At 32.9% G+C, this 20281-nt stretch overlaps 1 protein-coding gene across 1 annotated transcript in view; it reads left to right on the forward strand.

Moving 5' to 3' along the window:
* LOC149248340 (lipid phosphate phosphatase epsilon 2, chloroplastic-like) overlaps nt 1–20281 on the forward strand; it is a 137595-nt gene that overhangs the window by 89605 nt on the left and 27709 nt on the right. The window contains exon 3 of the mRNA XM_089456027.1: nt 11284–11357. Within this exon, the coding sequence (XP_089312153.1) occupies nt 11284–11357 (74 nt within the window). The remainder of the gene's footprint in view (nt 1–11283; nt 11358–20281) is intronic.

Below are 20281 nucleotides of genomic sequence, written 5' to 3' on the forward strand. Positions count from 1 at the left end.
TAAATTACAAGATCTAGTTTCGGTTTTGAACCAAGCCATTGATGAAGCTTATATTCAACAATCTGTTGAATTTTCAACTTTAACAGTTGCAACAGCTTCTTTGTCCACCCAATCTTTCCAGTCTATTAATCTACAACCCCCTAGTCCTACTCATTCTATCATATCTACTTTTTCAGCTGTAATATCTCAGACTGTTGTTCCTACTATCTCGGTAGTTATCACAACTACACCTACGACAGGTCCACCTTCCAGTCAATCTCTCAGACTAGCTATGGCAGGTAGGTATGCACCTTTGGTGTTACTAGGCCAGCTGAATGCTATGCCTGCAGATTATCAGTCCAAATTCTGACCTTTGATAACACTAGTTCTCATACTGCTCAACAACATGTGGATAGAATGAATGACGTTTTTGACCTTCAAGAAGTAGATGAGGCTGATGTAAAAATGAGATTGTTTTCTCAAAGTTTAGAAGGTGATGTCAAAAAATGGTTTAGGAGTTTACCTGCAGGAAGTATAACCAACCTTGATGCATTCCATCAAACTTTCTTAGCTAGATGGGAAATCAAGAAAAATCCACTTCAACTCCTGAATGAATATAAAATACTGAAAATAAATACCAATGAAACTATGGAGGAATACTGTGAATGGTTTAACACTGTTTACAATGCAATTCCTATAGACATCAAACCCTCCCCTGGTCTAGCTTTGATTGATTTTCCTGATGGCTTTGATGTAGACATGGAATATCAACTTAGAGAGAGAAACCCAACACCTTTGGAAGAAATGCAAGCTAATGCTATAAAAGTTGAAGCTAACATCTTAGCCAAGAAGGCCAAACTAAAATAGGAATGCAAGGTTACCATTAAAGAAGAGCCTTACCTCCGATCACAAAATTGATAACCTAGTGAGGGTAGTGGAAAAGATGATGCAAAGAGTAAACATAAATGATCAAAGCTCAAATGGGAGAAAACTAAACTGCTCCTCAAAATAGGAACCAAAACTTGAGAAGGAATGTTCCCTAAATCAAACAACGAGAACAAAAGGGGCCAGACTAGCAGGTTTGGCCTCCTTTTCAGGAAAACTATACTGATGATAAGGGTAATATTATTGAAGATTTAGATGACAATCAAATAAATCTAATGGGAATAAATGATGATGAAACTACTTTTCTCACTCAAGAGGAGCACAAAATTTTCCTCCTAACCCAAACCAAACTTGATTATGAGGAATCATATGAATATAAACAAGGTTTTGAGAATTCCATTATGGAAGTCCATAGGCAGTATAACCTTAGGAGCAAAAAGACTTCAGAAAATCTCAACAGTAAGAACTCTGAGAATCTTGGTAAGAAATCCTCTGACATTAATGCTAAGAAAACCACAGATAATTCTCCCAAGAAGACTATTGATAATTCTGGTAAAAAGAAAGTAGAAACTCCTATCAAAAAGATAGTTGATAATGTTTCCAAAACTACTCAAACTAATATCCCAACCACAATTCAACAAAAAGAGCCTATATCAAAAGAAATTACAGATCAATCTGATCTTCCTAACCTAATTAAGATTCAAACATTGTTCAACATTGAGAATGAATTAGCAAAACTGAAAATTCCTATTCCCCTAACAGAGTTAATGAACAAAAATATGTACAGACCTCAAGTGATGAAAGCTCTAAACATAGGGGAAAACATAGATTCTGTTAATTTGAATGATGACCAGCTAGAACTCTTATTTGGGCTAGAAGTTGAGGGAAAACCACAGGAAGGGGGTGTTCCTCCATTCTATGTTAGCCAAAATATTCATGATAAGATTCTCCATAATGCTATGTTAGATTCAAGTGCTTCACACAATTTAATGCCTAACACTGTTATGGAGAAGCTATGAATTGACATTACCAGACCTTATAAAGACCTATATTCCTTTGATTCCAGCAAAGTAAGATGTTTAAGTCTCATCAAAGACCTATGTGTTACTTTAGCTCAAATCTCGGCCAAAAGTTTGGTAATGGACATAGTGGTTGCAGATATTCCCCCTAAGTATGGCATGTTGTTGTCACACTCATGGGGAGCAAAATTACAAGGGACCCTACAGATGGATATGACCTTTGCCACCATACCAATTTTTGGTCAGCAAAGAATATTATATAGGGAAACTTTGATGAAATTCATGGTGAGTAGTCAAGAGAAGCCTCACAACTATCCTCTTCATTTTATCCACTCAGAATTAGACTCTTTCATTCTTTATAATGATGGAGACATCAACACTCAGGTGATCAAAGCAGAAACTGAGATTTCTAAAACAGATCCAAACCAAACACAAAAACTAGAACAAAACACTCTTCCTGAACCTCTTTGGAACATGAGCTTTGATGGCTCTTGTAGAAAATATGGTTCTGGAGCAGGAGTGTGGGTTGAAAACACAGGAAACAATCATGTTGAAGGTCATTCATACAAACTAAACTTTCAATGTACAAACAACATAGTAGAGTATGAAGCCCTTATATTAGGATTGCAATTGTTGAAAAAATTAGGTGCCAAGAGAATCTCCATTCAAGGGTATGCTGAGTTAATCACAAAATAAATCAAAGGAGAGTATACAGCCAAACACCCTAGATTGAGAGCATACAGAAATGTTGTGCTTGACTTTCTAGAGAGTTTTGTGGAATATGACCTTTTTGAAATTCTTAGAAATCAAAACATCCTGGCAAATAGTCTGGCTTTTTCAGCCAGCTCCTGTAAAATGCCTTACCCTAATCGACAATATAGAGTGGAAGTGAAACATCGACCAGATTTACCAGATAATATGAAGTATTAGCATGTGTTTGGCAATGATAAAAAAATTGAAAGTTTTCTGCAATCTAAGGATGAATTTGAGGATGATAGTATAGACTTAGAGTGTGAATTAGAAAATCAAATAGTTCTACATTCCAATGAAGAAATGCAGTTAGAAAAATTAGATGTAAATATACACATAAATAAAGTTGTAATAAATTATAATTGCTTGAGATAGATCCAAAAAAAGAAGAGTTTGAAACACTTCAGTTAAAGGATAATGTTTTACCTAGAGGTCTAGTTCCACTGGAAGAATTATTAGATCTCAATGATGTGGCTAAAAAGCCTAAGATTGAGCCCATAGGAGCAGTAGTCGAAGAATGCAATATAGGTAGTGAAAAAGATCCCAAAATCATAAAAATGTCCAAACCACTCCCTCAACCTCAAAAATACAGAACGACGACAATGCCTAGCCTTGTAGATTTCTTGTGACTTTTGTAGCTTCTCATGTAGTTGTAGATGGATCTGCCTAATATTTTCAACAATATTTTCTTCCCTTAAAAAATCCTTTGTAAGATCCTCCCTCATGTCTCCTTGTTGCCCATACGCATTATCCAAATGTGAAGGTGGAAAATATCCAAAACGAGTTTCAAATGGGGACTTACCAGTGGAAGTGTGGACTGCTCTATTATAAGAGTATTGTTTATCTACCGAATTTTCATCCTAGGTCTTTGGATGTTGTTAATTGTAACCCCTCAAAAGCTACACCAAAGTGTCGTTGAGTATATATGTTTTCCCATCTATCTGTGGATGGAATGTTGTAGACTTCTTCAACTTCAGGTCCATCTTCTCCCACAATGTAGTCTAAAATGCACTAAAAAATATTCTGTCCTTGTTTGAAATAATGCTCCTTGGGATTGAAAAGTGCACCTAGACTTGTCCAAAGAACAAGTTTGTTGCTTCTTGCCTAATGATGGTGTTTTTACAGGGTATGAGAACACACATCATAGAACCTATCAACTACCATGAACATGTAGTCATGTCCTTTCCTGGTTGTTGGTAAACCTCCCACAAAGTCCATGGAAATGATTTCCCAAGGATGAGTGGTTATAGGTAAGGGATGGTATAGATATTGTTTCCTGTTACTAGGTTTGCTGGTATAGCACAACATACATCCTCTTATGAACTTAACTACATATTCTTGCATAATATGCCAATATGCATACCTCTATAAGTTGGCCCTTTTCTTCCCTACACCAAAATTCCTTGCAATATTGGAGGTGTGAGCCTCTCTAATTAGCTACGGTCACTTACCATTAGGAACACATAACTTGTCCAAGTTGTAGAGTAACCCATTCTAGAGATGATAGTCAAATGTGTTATCTCTATTATTTTCATGTTCTACTACTTCTGAAAGACCTCCTTGAAGTCTCCATCTTCTGTATGGCTCTTTGTATGCATCATGTGGGAAAGATTGCATGTGCATCAAATTTCTCAAAGCTGTGATCTTTGATGTGGGTGGCCTTGAAAGCATGTTAACCAACTTGTTTGTGTCGCCCTTTTAGACTTGATCGCTAAATGAAATTGCTGTGAAAACCCCATCCACTTATAGTGCTTGGTCTGTTGTAACTTAATCTAGGCTTATAGGTACTATTGTAATTAGTGATTGTGTGGATCCCTGTCTCCTTTCCCATCATATAGTGTTTCCACTCTATGAAAACTTGTACTAGGGTGTAGAGATCCTTACCATAAGTAGGGTAGTTGAGAACCACCCCATGAAATACTTTAGAATGGTAGCATACAAGCCTTCCTCCCTACATCAACATCACTCCCATAGTATACCCTCTCGAATTTATCTCCACTTTGAAGGGATGTTGCAAGTTTGATAATGCAAGTATCGATGTTTGATTTATTTTCTTCTTTAACTCCTCAAAGGCCCTGCTCTGACCCTTTCCCCACTAGAAACATTTTCCACTCGTTGTTATGCCATGGAGTGGTGCTACTAATACTGAAAATGAGGTTATGAATTTCCTCATGTTACCATGTTGCCCCAACAAAACTCTTGACCTCAAACACATTGGTAGGCACATATCGCTTCATGATGGCCTGCATCTTGGAAAGATGTATCTTAAACTCTCCTCCATGAATCACATATCCTAAATACACCAAAGAATGCTATGGAAGCTCACATTTCTTGAGTTTTGCTAGCAACTGATGCTTTTTTCATGTCTCCAGCACTTGCATCAAATGTGAGATATGCTCCTCCTAGGTAGTACTCTGTACCAGTATTTCATCCAAATAAACAATAACAAATTAATCTAGAAAATGGAGCAATATGTCATTCATTAACCTCATGAATGTAGCTGGTGCATTGCATAAACCAAATTACATGACTAACCACTCATACAAAACCTTGTTTTTTTTTAAAGGTGATTTTCGAGGTATCTTTTTATTTGAATCGAACCTAGTGATACCTTGATTTTAAGTCCCGCTTGGTGAAATATTTTTCTTGTTGTAACTAGTCCAATAGATTATCCATACTAAGTAGGGGTACCCGTTCTTAAGCATTATTTTGTTCAATGCTCTGTAATCAATACACATTTTCCAAGTCCCATCCTTCTTATGCACGATTATAATGGGTGATCCACATGGTGAGTACATGGTAAAATAACACCCTCTTCCAGCAGCTGCTGCAATTGTTTCTTCACTACATTTTCTTCTATTACAGGATCCCTGTACAACCTAATATTCAACAACAAAGAGTCCTACAACAATTGGATCTTATGCTCTACTTCCCTCTTGGGTGGTAGCCTTTAGGCTCCTAGAACACTCCCATGTATGCTAGTAGCAACTATTCTAGTTGTTGTCTTTGTTCCTTAGTGTAACCCACTAGGGATGTCTTTACTCTCACTAATTCTTCTACAAACTAAGTTTCTCTTAAAAATAGTAAAAGTTACTTCTTGCTAGAACTCATTAGTTTCTTGGCTTGGCTGACACTTACCAACAAAATTTTAGACTTTCCCTTGCGCACAATAATGGTGAAGGATATTCTATCCTTGATGAGGCAACACTGGTTAGCTTTTCATATGAAGATTGCGTCTTGCATGTACATATAAGGACTTCCAAACACCACTCCACATACATCAAGTGGAACTACATCCAATTATGCTTCATCAAGAAAATCAACATTGATAGAAAATATGATTTTGCACTGTTTGGTTACCTTTATTTTCACATCCTTATTTACCCATTCCATTGGGTATGGGCTTGGATGATCACGAGCCTCCAGTCCCAATATGTTGACCAACTCTACTGCAATGAGATTCACCTATGATCCTAAGTTTAACAAAGCATCGATTTTCGTCTTCTTGACCTTTATTTTTATATGGAAGAGTTTGGTCATTTCCTTCTCTTCCTATTGCTGAAGACTACTCAGATTCACCCCTTTCTACACTAATGTGCAAACAATCTTCTCATCCACATTCGAACTGCTTTCCACTTGACTACTTAAGTATATGGTCATGATATTTTTCTTCTTCTTGTCTATCTTTTGTTTCTTCAAGAGTTCTAGATTTAGTTTCCAACACTTCCCTTTTATATGATCATCAATGTTATAGTGATTGTTGGTATCTTTGCATTGGTGTGTAGCCCCACCCTTGCCCACCCCCCCTTTTTTTCTTCTTCCCTTATTTTAAAGCTTTTTGGTGTTCCTTTGGCTTCAACCCACTTGATTTCCCTTTCTTCGGGCCTATGTTTTCTAAGTATTATGCATGTGCATAAGCCACATCCGTTGTTTTGGGTTTGAACAACTCCACTTGCTTTTGTAGATGGCTGTGTAGACCCTTGAGATACTTGAGGAGTACGTTTTGTTTCTTGGGAGAGATAACTAACATTATTTCCATCTCCCTGAATTTTGTGGTGTAGCCTTGTACACTTTTCCCTTGTCACTACATGAAGAAATGCCACCGAATCTATTGGTCCTCCACATCCCTGATAAGGTAGAACTGAGACTTTATAAGAGTTTTGAAATCCTTCTGCTTAGTCACTGGAGGATCCCCCTCAAGCCTCAAGTTTTCCATGTGGATTTCTCACCGGGTCAGGGCATGTCTCTCTAGTTTCAAACACGCAAACATACTTTTTTATTCCTCCTCTATGGGCTGGACACTAAAATAAACCTCTAACTATTACAACCAATGATTTAATTTCAAAGCATCAATCTCACCTTCATGCAACTTGATGTTCATGGAACATGGGATATGAATGGTTCATGGAACTCTAATTGGATTGCTCTTTTTCAGGTTCTCTCTTAGACTCCTTTTTCGGTTCTTCTTGATCCCTTATTTTTCCCTTTGATTTGAACTTTGAGTTGGAAACTTCGTCTTCTACAATTCCAAGCTTGTTTGCTAGAGCTTCCATAAGAAGGCTCATATTACAGATAATATATGTGACCTACTCTTCCAGCCTTGCAAATCTCTCCTTTGCTAGATCTCGAGGACCATTAGTAGATTCCTTGGCCATGGCTCGAGTTTTATGTCTTTCTGCTTAAATTGATCTGATCCCATGAAACTCCCCACAATACACACAAAGAAACCTACTCAAATACCAATATGATTTGTAAACTATCGTGTATATTCCACTGGACAATTCATCATAATAGATCTGATAAAAAATTAATGAACTCCAACAGTTACACTATGATGGTTAATTTTTCCTTAGATTTATGGAACTATTATGTTAATGTTTACTATGTATGAATTCAAATATAAAAATACGAAAATATGTATAAATCAAACAATCAATCCCAAAACCACATCAACACAAGGTATGACTTGGGAAACCCTTTTGAGGGAAAGCCTAGTTGGAAGGTGAGGCTACTCAACTCTCTCTTTCTCTAAGTATAAATGGTGCAAATACAAAGAAGTGAAATTGGTGGCCTGTGGGCTACTATAGAACACAAACCCTTTCTTTTATTCCCTCTCTATCCACTCTCAGCTACTTTGCTCAACTATGGAACAAAATGCACTAGAATAGAATCAAACCACTTTTTCTTCTAGTGGTTCAGTTATAACATAGCCCGATAGCCAACTACCTCATTAATTACCTCAAATTGCCTTTGAAAGGTTTTAAACCCCAATTCGCCAAATTGGGACCCACCAATAAAAATGTCCCGTGAGTTGATTTCTCCATTTTTTCCACTCTGAAAGCATCAAGATGGATGAAAAATAATATAACAATTCAATACATATCATCTAAGTTATCAATATCACCCAAGCATGACACTCAGTCTAGGCCACACCAACTCTCAACTATTGGAAGAAACATGAATGTGAGATAAGTATGCAATGCATTTCTCATTAATATGATACAAATAGATACATTATTTAATTCCCCTTCGATTCATATTCCAAGATCTCTTGAACTCTCAATAACTCTTCATATTCCCTTAAGACTCTTCGCATTATCTCTCAAGTGAATAGTACAATTAACCATAATCCCTAATGATTAGGTTTCCAATGTTCCCCACCTTAATTCAAAGAGGTGTATGTGAGTATAGGAATAGAATTGAAATTTGGAAGTGGATAGCTACTAATATTTGAATGTCCTCTTTGAATCTAGTGGTTTTGGGGTGACCAAAAACCAAATGGTTAGCAAAAGTTACAATTTTCTACTAAATGGTGGTTTAAGGATGACGACAAACTTTGTTTGGTGGAGATGGTGGTTTAAAGAGGACTACAAATTATGGAAGTTAGCTCGAAGGCTCAACAATTCTTGAAATATTTCCTAATTTAGCTAGATGTTGATGTCTTATGTGAAATGAAAGTGCTCTTAGATGGTGGTTTAAAAATGTCCATAATTTGAGGAAATAGTGGAGATGGTGTTTTAAATGTGGTGACAATTGATGTCTAATAGAAGTCTTCTACTAAAAGGTGGTTTAAGGAATACCACAAATTGATTCATGTTCATGGCTTTAACTCTAGCTCTAGCTATAGTTTTGACTTTAGTTCAGAACTCTTATTCCTAGTTGTGACTCAAGCTCATTTATTCCTTCTCGATTGATAGGACTTTGAAACATGAAGATTATCAATAATTGATGTTATTCCTCTCTATCAGATACTAGGTGAGAAGGTGAAAAAGGTTCCACAATGTTGACAAGGATGAAGTTAAAAAACATTAATCCTCCATGTGACCAACTCGATGAGGGTGTTGGCTTCTACTAAAAATGTACTTGTTTACAATGCAATTCAACTTAGTTTCAAAAAGGTACAAGTAAACTTACAAAAAGACGAGTTGCAAGTTACAATTATTCTTGATTCTAGAGTTGAATTGATCTTGGATGTGTTGAAGATGCTTTAATTCCTTCCAACTAAGAAATCTACAAGTGTAAAATGCACATCTCTCTCTTGTTACTCTGATAGTGACGATTTGTTCCAATCCTTGAGGGGTCGAGTTTTCAAATATAATTCCCTCAATAATGAAATCCAATCCTTCTACTATCATTGTAATATAGGAAAATTCCCTAGTGCCAATCACTTTCTTATCCTAATGATGTTTAATAGGCTTATTGGTGGTGTTATCCCAAGTTAACATAGTTTATTTTGCACAATGCTCAGATTACTATGAGATTCTTTGTTTTGGGAATATTGATGGGTTTTTTATGAACTCTAGGCATAACCTTGATTACCACTCATTGCTTATTTCCAACAGGGACAATGTAAATGGCATCTTGGACAATGTCATTTTCAGTAGTATATTAGTAAAGGGTATTTACGTAAAAAGGAGTAACATGTGATCTAAAGAGCAACTCACACTTCCAGATATGGAGAAAATAAGAGCAACTTGCACTCCCATATATGGAGAGAAAGGAGTAGGTGGCCAAGTGAGAACACCACATACATACTCCATACCTGGATATTTTTAACAAATCAGAAAGAATAGTTTGGGTTGCTGGGCAGGGATTTTTATTGCCTGAATATACTGCTCCAAGGGACAATAGAAGTAGTCTAGGCCTTGTAGCTCACAAACACATGCTGGACACCCATTTTATTGTTGAGCATCAAAATAAATTGTGAACATTCATTTTTTAGGTTGTGTATTATTCCTTTCAACAAAATATTGTTGATGACAACATAAATAAAAACATCATAAGAAAAACCCATTGAGCTGGCATAAATCCAATTTTCCTAACCACCCTGTGTAGTGGCATCAATAACTATCCCAAAAATGATGTCAGTTGTGAATGTATAACTAAAGCAATCGAACTAAAGCAACTACATGAAGCTCAAGACATAGAGGAAGAAAGCCTTCACTTCACTCACCTACGAACAAATCAAGAGAGATAGGAAGAGATTTGCGAGGGTTTTCATAAAGAGAGAGAGAGCCTAGGATGCATAAGGAGGAGCACTTAGGTCGAGGAAGACCCATGTGGTCTCCACTTTGTCAACCTGTGTCATATCACCTATGTTCATGGGATATTAAAGAATAACCCTAATCTCACTATATATTGGTAAAAGTCTTCCAAAATACTCTGGTTTAACCCCTGCCATGGGTCTCCACTTTGTCAACCTGTTTCATATCACCTATGTTCATGGGATATTAAAGAATAACCATAATCTCACTATATATTGGTAAAAGTCTTCCAAAATACTCTCGTTTAACCCCCTCCCAATATATCTTTCAAATAAAAATAACCCTTTTTATACCCCCTAATACCTATAATTCCCCCCAACCTCACATCTCCCTATCCCAATACCTATTATATATCGACTCTAATTTTCACAATTTAAACCCCCCTTTGTGATTGAACATGGTAATATATTGGTCAATAAGTTGAAGCCCCCATGGAAAGACCACAAAACTTGTGGTATCTCAGCCACAAACTCGTGGCTTTTGATACCAATATTGGAAGACACATAAATGTGAGATGAGTGTGAGGTACATTTTTAATTAATAAGATATATATAAATACATCATTTAATGGCCTTTGGATTCATCTTCCAAAGTCTTTTGGAATCTTGATGACTCTCATATTCCTTTGAGACACTTCACATTCTTTCTCAAGTGAATAATACAATTTACCATAATCTCTTAAATTCATATTTCCAATATTAACATGATTAGATTTTAGATATCTCCTATTCACTACCATAAAATTTCAAACCTAAATCACTATATAGAATAAGACCCTTCAAACTAAGTATGCTAATAAAATATAATAAGATGATTTAAATTTATTTAAAATTATTTATCTCATTTCTCTTCTTTAATTTGACAAAGTGATTCAAATTTATTTAAAATAATTTATCTCATTTCTCTTATTAAATTTGTATAAACAAATATAATTGCAAATTTTAAATAATTCTTCAGTTATATTTAAGATTAATGTTTTGATATAAGATGTATCTCTCCTAATATTATAGTGTGGAATTTGATAAGTTATATAATTGTTGACATGATTTTATTTTGTGTGCGATAAAATGAAACATTAAAATATATATGAATGGTTTATGTCACAGTGATAGGTTGGAAAGGCTTAAATGCATTTACTTTCGGAATCGGACTTACAATCATACTTTTCGGAGCATTCATGGTGAGTATAATGTTTTTTTAACCATAGTTAATTGAAAATAATTTTGTTGGACGAATTTATATTTTATTATTTTACATTATATTTAATTTTATTCATAAAAATAATATAGAGCTTACATTTATATTAAATTTAAATCTAGAAATGTTAAACACTTTTAATGTATAAATAATTTATATTAATAATTAATAAATATAGTAAATATAATTGCTTATAAACTACATTATATTAAATATAAATTATAATTTAAAAAATTTGAATATATATATATATATATATATATATATATATATATATAATTTTGAAATTTGTTCGCATTGTTTACTATTTTGCTTATAACGGTTAAACAATAACACTAAATTTAAACAATAATAATAATAATGTATTATGGTTTCTAACTAAACTTACTAAAATTATCTAAACAATTTACCATTTACAATTCTTGTGTATCTAAATCAAAAATTTGTTTAATATATGTTTAGTTTTTTTAACAAAACCAAAAATATAACAAATAAGTGTAATATATAAGGTTGGTGCTTAGTACTTGTCTTTCATGCAAAAAATAATCAATAGCAATTATTGAATGGTTAAACAAATTCATAAATTTAATAATGAAACACATTTGAATATGATGAAGGTAAGTAAAGGAAGTAATTAATGGACAAGATAACCTTGGAGCAAAATAGAGATAGGTGCATGGATAATTTTGGATGAAACTTTAGCCACAACATAATTGTTTATTACAAAAGTTAAGAGTTTATTGAAATGTGCTTGTGCACATTTTATTCCATCTTTAGCTTATTGGACCCAATAAGGAGAAGAAATTGCAATGTCTAGTATTTTTATATTAAATAATGTATATATAGAATATAAATAAAATAGCTAATTTTAAAAAAATAATTATTGCAACAAACTATTTATTTAACTTTAAATTTATATTCATCCTAATTCAACGACAAATAAATAATCTATGATAGAATTTCTATGTCCAAAAAATCAAATTGATATGAAGTATCTCGTCTTAATCGCATGACAAAGAATTCGTCTATAATAAAGAATCTAATATAAAAAATCACAATGTCTAGTATATTAAAATAACAAAATTAGTAGCACAAAGACATAAGTATGAGTGCAAAAGATTCCTAAAAATTATTTTTAATTATATTTTTAAGTTATGATTAAAATTGTGAAGGCAAAAGGGAAAATCTTATTATACCTATAACACATTCAGTTTTTTTTTGACTGGGTATTAGTTTGTCTTTGACCAAAAAGTTATGATGTTTATCCATAATTTAACATTATGAATTCAAATTTTGTTATTTTTTATTATTATTTAAATTTATTTATTTGTAAGATGATTGGTTGAGTCTTATTATGGGTTGTTTAGTAACTTCCATTTTTGTTAGTTACTAATTTTTCATTTTTATTTTATTTCCTTTTTATTTAAGTTTCTTATTTTTATTAATTTTTTTTCCTTTTTCTATTTTTTATTTTATTACATGACTTATAATTTTTTCTCCATATTTCAATTTAATGTGACTTATTATTATATTAAAAACATATTTTAATAGACTTAATTATTAAAAAACTATATATATTAATAAAAAATAAAACACACACACACATATTAAAGTATATATATGTTAATATAAACAATATTAATTAATCATATTTCTTAATTTTTAGTGATGGCATTCAATAATACATTTTATTAGTTGTTTTTATTTTTGTGTTTATTGTTTTTTTAGTTTAATTGAAATCTACAATGGTAACTAATTTTTTTTGGAAAATAAAATATTAATTATGGAAAAATCCATAAATTTGAAAAAAAAAATTGATAATCTATGAGGAAATTGGGTGATTATAGATTTTTTATTTTTTAAAATAATTTTCAATTATGAAAATTTGATTTTAAACCACTTAAAATGAGTCATCCACCATTAAAAAAAATAGAAATTCAAATTTTAAAAATTCAACAGATAATTTTCAATTTCTAAAAATCTAAGTTTAATGTTTAATTTTAACAAAACTTTAATAAACTTTGGAAATAGTTTCTAAATTTTTTCAAATTAATTAAGAGTCAAAGCATTTTGACTCAAACTGATTACAATATACTATGCCTTCAACATATATAAAAACATGCCATAATCCATGATGTAGAGATTTAGATTTGAAAATCCATGGACTAAAATAAAAATTCCTTCTAAATTATATATCATCAATTCATTTCCAATTATATATTACATACTCATGACCATGTGTCTAATGGACTCAAATAAACATAATTTGATGCCCACAAACATAAAATGTCCAAGACTAGTCACCAACATCCATAACTAATTCTTCAACAATTAAAATAAGAAAACATAGCTCACATGCATAACCTTTTCTCACTCTTAGATCTCATGCCTTTAAACAGTACTTGAATTAATCACTATAAAAAACACTATCATGACCATTAAGTATAATTCACATTCATTGTCCATATGTTCCACCACCTCCCTAATAACATTAATGGGTTGGGTATTACATACAAAATCATAACAAAACCATTTATTGTACTTTCATTGAGATCAACATTTACAACAAAATAAGTCAAACTAAATCACTGGCAAAAATGTCATACAACATTTGTGCAATCTTAAACAACTCAATGGCCTCATAACCATGTTATCTTATTTAATGTCCTTGAAAGTCCTCTATCACCATTATCCTTATAGATTCTTGTGACTATTCTAATTTTTCTACCTAAATTCATCTTGTAATGTCTTTTCTCCATCTATCTTATACCCATCTTGTCTTTGTAACTCTGCTTCCTATCTTTTATACTCTTAGTGTCCCTATCATACTTCCTATAAAAAATTATAAATGGATTTACATCTATTACGACCTTTCACTTTGCATGTCATGTATGCATTGAAAAATACTCCGAAATTTTTTAGCCATTCTCTAGCCCCATTGTCTCCTTATTAAAATCCTCCCCATCTATCTTCTCGCAATGTCCTTGACATGTTTTATGTTATCCTACATGTCTCACTTCTTCCTCCCTTTGGTTCCATGAAATTCTCCCTATTGGAACTCTTGAAGGTCTTTCCTCATGTCAGTATCCTTGCCACCCATGTATTTATGCTCTCTAATGTCAATCCACAATTGAATTTCATATTATTGTCTCATTTCATGCAAACATTTTGCTAGAAATTTCCTCCCTTAGGAGGCCTTAAGGCCTTATTACCTCAATTGGTTCTCACTCACCCCATTGTGTCCTATCTTGATACTACACATAGATTCTTCCTATCATTAACCACATTCCATATATAACTTGGATCCTTTTGTATCCATATTCCTATCCTTTTCTAGATGTCCTTTTCCTTTCCTACCCTAAGGAAAATTCCGGTCACTATTTCTCTTACTCATTCCTACCTAGAATTGATTTTGTTGAATCCATGTACATCAACATACTTCATTATTCCTAGATGTCATCCTTTGGAACTTTCCTATCCACCCTCCACTATGCCCATCAATATCCTTCTCTAGATCTTGTCCAATCATTCCCTCTATATAGTTAAGTTAACCATTATTTATATTCAAACCCAAAATTGTAGTTTATGCACACTCAATGTCTACTAGGATTTATTTCGACCATTATTATGCCTAGGCTTGATCTTATTTGTCCATTAATAATGATGGATTTTGTTCAATTTGATCTTCTTACCTCAACTTTATATCTCCCTTATGCATGAAATAACCTTAACCAAGAGATATTCACCAATCTAAGGTATGAGAAACCTTCCATTTTCTATAGATTAGTTGACCCATTCTACAATCAAAGCCAATATTCTTTCTCTTGCTCATTTCCATCTATTATATAATAAAAATTGTTTTCCCTACACAAAATTTTAGCCCTTGATCATATTTCCATGATGTTTCTTTATCATATGCTTTTCTTATCTATAAGAATTCACATGCCATAACCTTTGCTCTTCTAATCTCTAGATCTCTTACAAGCCATTGTCTATCAATTTTGATTTTTTCCATCTTTGACCCACTACAATCTTAAGAGAGGAAATTTAACATTCTATTGGTATGATGCATTTCTTTTTAAATGATAGCTTGAATATTGTATGAGCTATATAAAACTTACATGTTATTTGATAATCCCAAAGGATAGCATGAAGCCTATATGCCTAGTCTCTTACCTTCAATTCACAAATATTTTTCAATTCTCCCTCCAATTCCTTTTTATTATTCTCTTCATGTCTTTCTATTCTCAAGTAATATGCACTTTACTTATGATACATCCCATTGAATATATCCATCAACTTCTTAATCAAGTTCACTATGAAACAATTTTCTCTATTTTATGTGATTTTTGTCAAACATCTGAAACTAAAAGTACAAACTCATAAAAAATTATCTATCACTATTATTGTGTCCTGGACATTGTCTTCCTCTTTCCACTTTGTAAAGATGTTTGTTGCTACAAGATTATATCTATATTGTGCCCTCTTCAATGGCATGCATCAAGAATTTTAGTAGTTTTCAAGATATGAAATACTACAAGAAAATACCATAGGTAACCCAATTCCATGGGCTTGTACTATATGTTGTTGTTCCCTTGAATCATTTTTGTTTGCAAGTCTTAAGTAGCAAGCCTTGGGGGATTGCTTTAGTCCATAAAGTGCTTTATTCAACTTGCATACATAGTCTTCATTCTTTTACAATTGAAATCCTTCTAATTGTTTAACATATAATTGTTCTTCTAAATTTCCATTTAGAAAAGCTAACTTGACATCCATTTGATAAACCATGAAATTTTTAAAACATGAAAATGCTAAGAATATTTTGATTCCTTCTAGTCTTACAACTGGAGATTTTTTTTCTTTCAAAGTCAACACCCTCAACTTGTGCATAACCTTTATAATCCAATTTGGATTTATTTCTTACTACTTGTCCATCCTCATTCAACTTGTTCCTAAAGAATCGTTTGGTTCCAATCACATTCTTATCTTTTGGTATAGGAACAAGTTCCCATGTTTAATTTTTGTTAATCTGGTTCAACTCTTCTTCTATAACATTGACCCAATCCTCATCTTCATTAGCTTGTGCAAAATTCTTGGGTTCTCAGCAGAGCAAAGTTTGCATGCTTTGGTGAGCTTATCAATCTCCTTGTGGTCTAAACACCTAAATCTTTATCACCAAAAAATTGAGTTTTTGGATGATTCTTTTGAACATATCTGGATGAATTCTCTGGATGTTGAAGTTCTATCTCCTCCTCCTCTTCTTCTTGTTCTTTATGTTCTTCCTCTTCTTCCTTTTCATGCTCCCTATTGATAATCTCCTCCAGACCTTCATTTTCTTGTGGCTTTTCTTTTTCGAGTAATGCTTCATCTATTCTTAGATCAATGCTATTTGCTACCGTGCGTAGTCATTTTTTTGTAACATTTGTATCCCTTACTTCTAGATGAATAGCTAAGGAAGATTCCTTCATCTTCTCTAAAATCAAATTTTCCTAGTTTGTCTTCACTTATCTTGATGTAGCACTTGCTTCCAAATACTTTGAAATGTTTGACTGTAGCAAATCTACCTTTCCATAATTCATAAGGAGTCTTTTTGTTGTTTACTCTAATATGAGCTCTATTTAGGATGAACATTATTGTATTAACTGCTTCTCCCTAAAAGGAATCTAGTGGGTTTGCTTCACAAAGCATTGTTCTTACCATCTCCTACACAAATTATGTTATTCCTTTTAACAACATCATTCTGCTATGGAACCCCTGCGACTAAAAGACATCTTCTTATCCCATTTTTTTCACAAAATTAATTGAATCCATCAGAAATAAACTCACCTCTTCTGTATAATCTCAAGTGCTTGATATTTATACTAGTTTCATTCTCAACCATGGATTTGAAGGTTTTGAACTTCTCAAATTATTTAGATTTCTCCTTAAGGAGAGTAACCCATGTCATTATTGCATAGTCATCAATTAGAAGCATAAAGCATCTCTCACCTATTGATGTTTATGTTCTTATAGGCCCACAGAGGTTTGTATGAACAAGTTCCAAGGGCTTTGTTGATGAGTACTCTTTTGCCTTGATGTTGAGTTTGGTTTAATTCCCATGCTAGCATGGCTTACACATAGTATCACTTGATTTTGATATTTTTGGCATGTCTCTTACTACTTGTGTTTTGCTAATTTTACTAGATGGTCAAAACTCATATGACCCATCCTTCTATGCTATAACCAACTTTCATCCAATTTCCCCATATAGAATTTTTATTTAACATCATCTATGATATATACATTACTCTAGGTCTTGGCTACACTTGCCACTAATCTTATTGATCTACTTTCCTTATCTCACATCCTTTCAAATGAAATATGGAATGATATCCTTTATCACACATTTGGCTTACACTTATAATATTGTGTTTTAAAACATCAACACACATGACATTTTGAGTTGTAGTCTTTCCATTATCAAGAATAACTATGCCCTTTTCAATTCTTTTTGTTCATTTATTATTTCCAAAAGTGACACTGCCTCCTTTAGAGAGAGAAAATTTATCTTATCTTTGGTCATATGTTTGGAACACCCACTATTAATATACCATTAGCTTCCATTATTTTAAGCATATAGAGCAAATCCATAATCTTTTTGTTTTTCTTATTTCATTTTCCATAACTTTGTGCACTCTTCTTGCTTATTTTGTTGAGGAACCCTTATTTTGTTGCTTCTACTATTACATGCTTTATGCCCATAGTTATTGCACTTATAACATTCAACATGATCCAATAGGGGAGCAAATGAATTGTAATTTCTAACAACACTCTCATTTAAACTCCTAGGTTTATTGTTCACATAACCATTCCTTGAAGTCTTGTAGGATTTTCTAAATCGATCTATAACATAATAATTTATTACATAAGCTCTTAGTCCATTGCTTTATGACCAAAATTATTATCGGAAAAACAACAACCCAAGAATAGATCTTGATATTGGATGTGAAAGGCCTTCTTGGGGAAATAGTTCTTTTGAACCCATTCTTGCGAGAAAAATATGTTCTCTGCAAGTCCTTTACTCCATTTCTGGTATTGATTGTATTGCTAATAGAGCCTTTGGAAAAATAATGTCTCTGTTGGTCATCACCTCCTTTCCTGGTGTTGTTTGTATTATTGATAAAGCCTTTGGGAAATTCATGTCTATATTGGTCCTCACCTCCTTTCCTAGTGATGCTTTCGTTTTTATAGAACCTTTAAGTACATTAGCATAGCTTTTAGGTTCTTCATTGCATTCCTTTTCTGATGTCTTTGTGCTTGATTCTCCCCTGGAAGTCTCATGATTTTCTTTATAGCGAAGACGTATGTTGATGAAAAAAGACCTATAGAAGTTAAGAATATATTCTAAGATTTAGATCTTTTTCCAAACTTCATGCTTTGACTCAAGTGAAAATTTGGTTTTTTAGTTACTTCCTCAAAGAAGTGACCTCTGCTTCTAGTTTGTCACAATTTTCCTTCCTTTTTCTTTTAGTTGGCTTATCAATACTTCTTCTGTTCTCATTGCATCATTCAGTTGTGTCTTTAGGAGAATTCCTGTTGGTTCACCATAATCATGATCTTTCTTTTCATATTTCTATAATAAATCCTTATGCTTTTTAATCTTTCCCCTTGGCCTATCTATTTCTTGTAAGGCACCAACAAGTTTTGCTTCAAGATTTACTTCCCTGTTAATATCTTCTTCCTCTAAATCTATTTTCTCTTTTTGGTTGTATTTATTTTCTTGAATAACATTCTGAGCATCCATGGATATGAATAAGGATTCTACTTTGTTATCATCAGATGCATATCCATCATTGTCTTCTGATGAGCTATTGTCTTCTTTGGAAGAATTTTTTTTCTTCATGAAATATCTTCCCCTTTTATGCTTATGAGATTTGTTTCTATCTTTATGTTCTTTTTCATTATCATTGTATTCATGTTTTGCATATGGAAACTTAGCAACAATATGACCTATTCCATTGCAATTAAAACATTTAAATGGTAACTTACCTTTGTATTTGCTAGATCCTCCTTTTATTGTTATCATAAATTGAGCTTATTTTGCATTTGATTCCTAGCTTAGATAATTATGAGCTTTGTGTCTTTTGTCTTCTTTAATGCTTTGAAAGAAACTTCCTTCAATCTTGACTTCTCTTTTTCTATTCTTATTTCATATGCGGCGAGGATTCCATGTAGTTCATCTATATTCATACTTTCTAGATCTTTCATTTATTAAATGGTTGAAACCTTTGCATTAAACCTCAAGGGAAGAAATTTCATGACCTTATGCATAATCACTGATTCCTTAATATTTTCACTAAGCCCTGTGATAGTATTAACAAACTCATCCACATGAAGGAAGAAGGTTGCAATATTTTCTTCATCGTCATCTTCAAGCTCTCAAATTGTATTCTAAGAGTTTGAAGCTTAGCTCTTTTTACCTTGTCATTTCCTTTATAGCTATTTTGAAATTTGTCCCAAATGTCTTTTGTATATTGACACTGCATTACCTTGACAAACTATAATTTTTTTAAGCCACTTAATATGGCATTCATTTCTTTTGCATTATTCACAAAATCCTTCTTACCATCTTGATTAGATGGAGGAGTCGTGGGAACTTTATAACCATCAACTATAAATAGCGAAATGTCAAGGCCAAGAGATATTAGATACAAGACCTCATCCTTACCTTCCAGAAAGGATAACTTTTTCCATCAAATAATGGAGCTCTGTTTGTGAAAGAGTCATCCTGAATGGCCATGGCCCCTCTGAGATATTCCTTATAGTGGTTGGCATGCTTTTGAAGGAACCTAGTATGATACCAATTGTTGAATTCACACTTATACTAAGAGCGAGGATGAATCAATACAAGATTTTTTTTACTTATTT

The sequence above is a fragment of the Pinus tabuliformis genome, chromosome 7 (assembly GCF_031772625.1).
Source record: "Pinus tabuliformis cultivar Carrire ecotype Pingquan chromosome 7, CPIR1, whole genome shotgun sequence".
NCBI lineage: Eukaryota > Viridiplantae > Streptophyta > Pinopsida > Pinales > Pinaceae > Pinus > Pinus tabuliformis.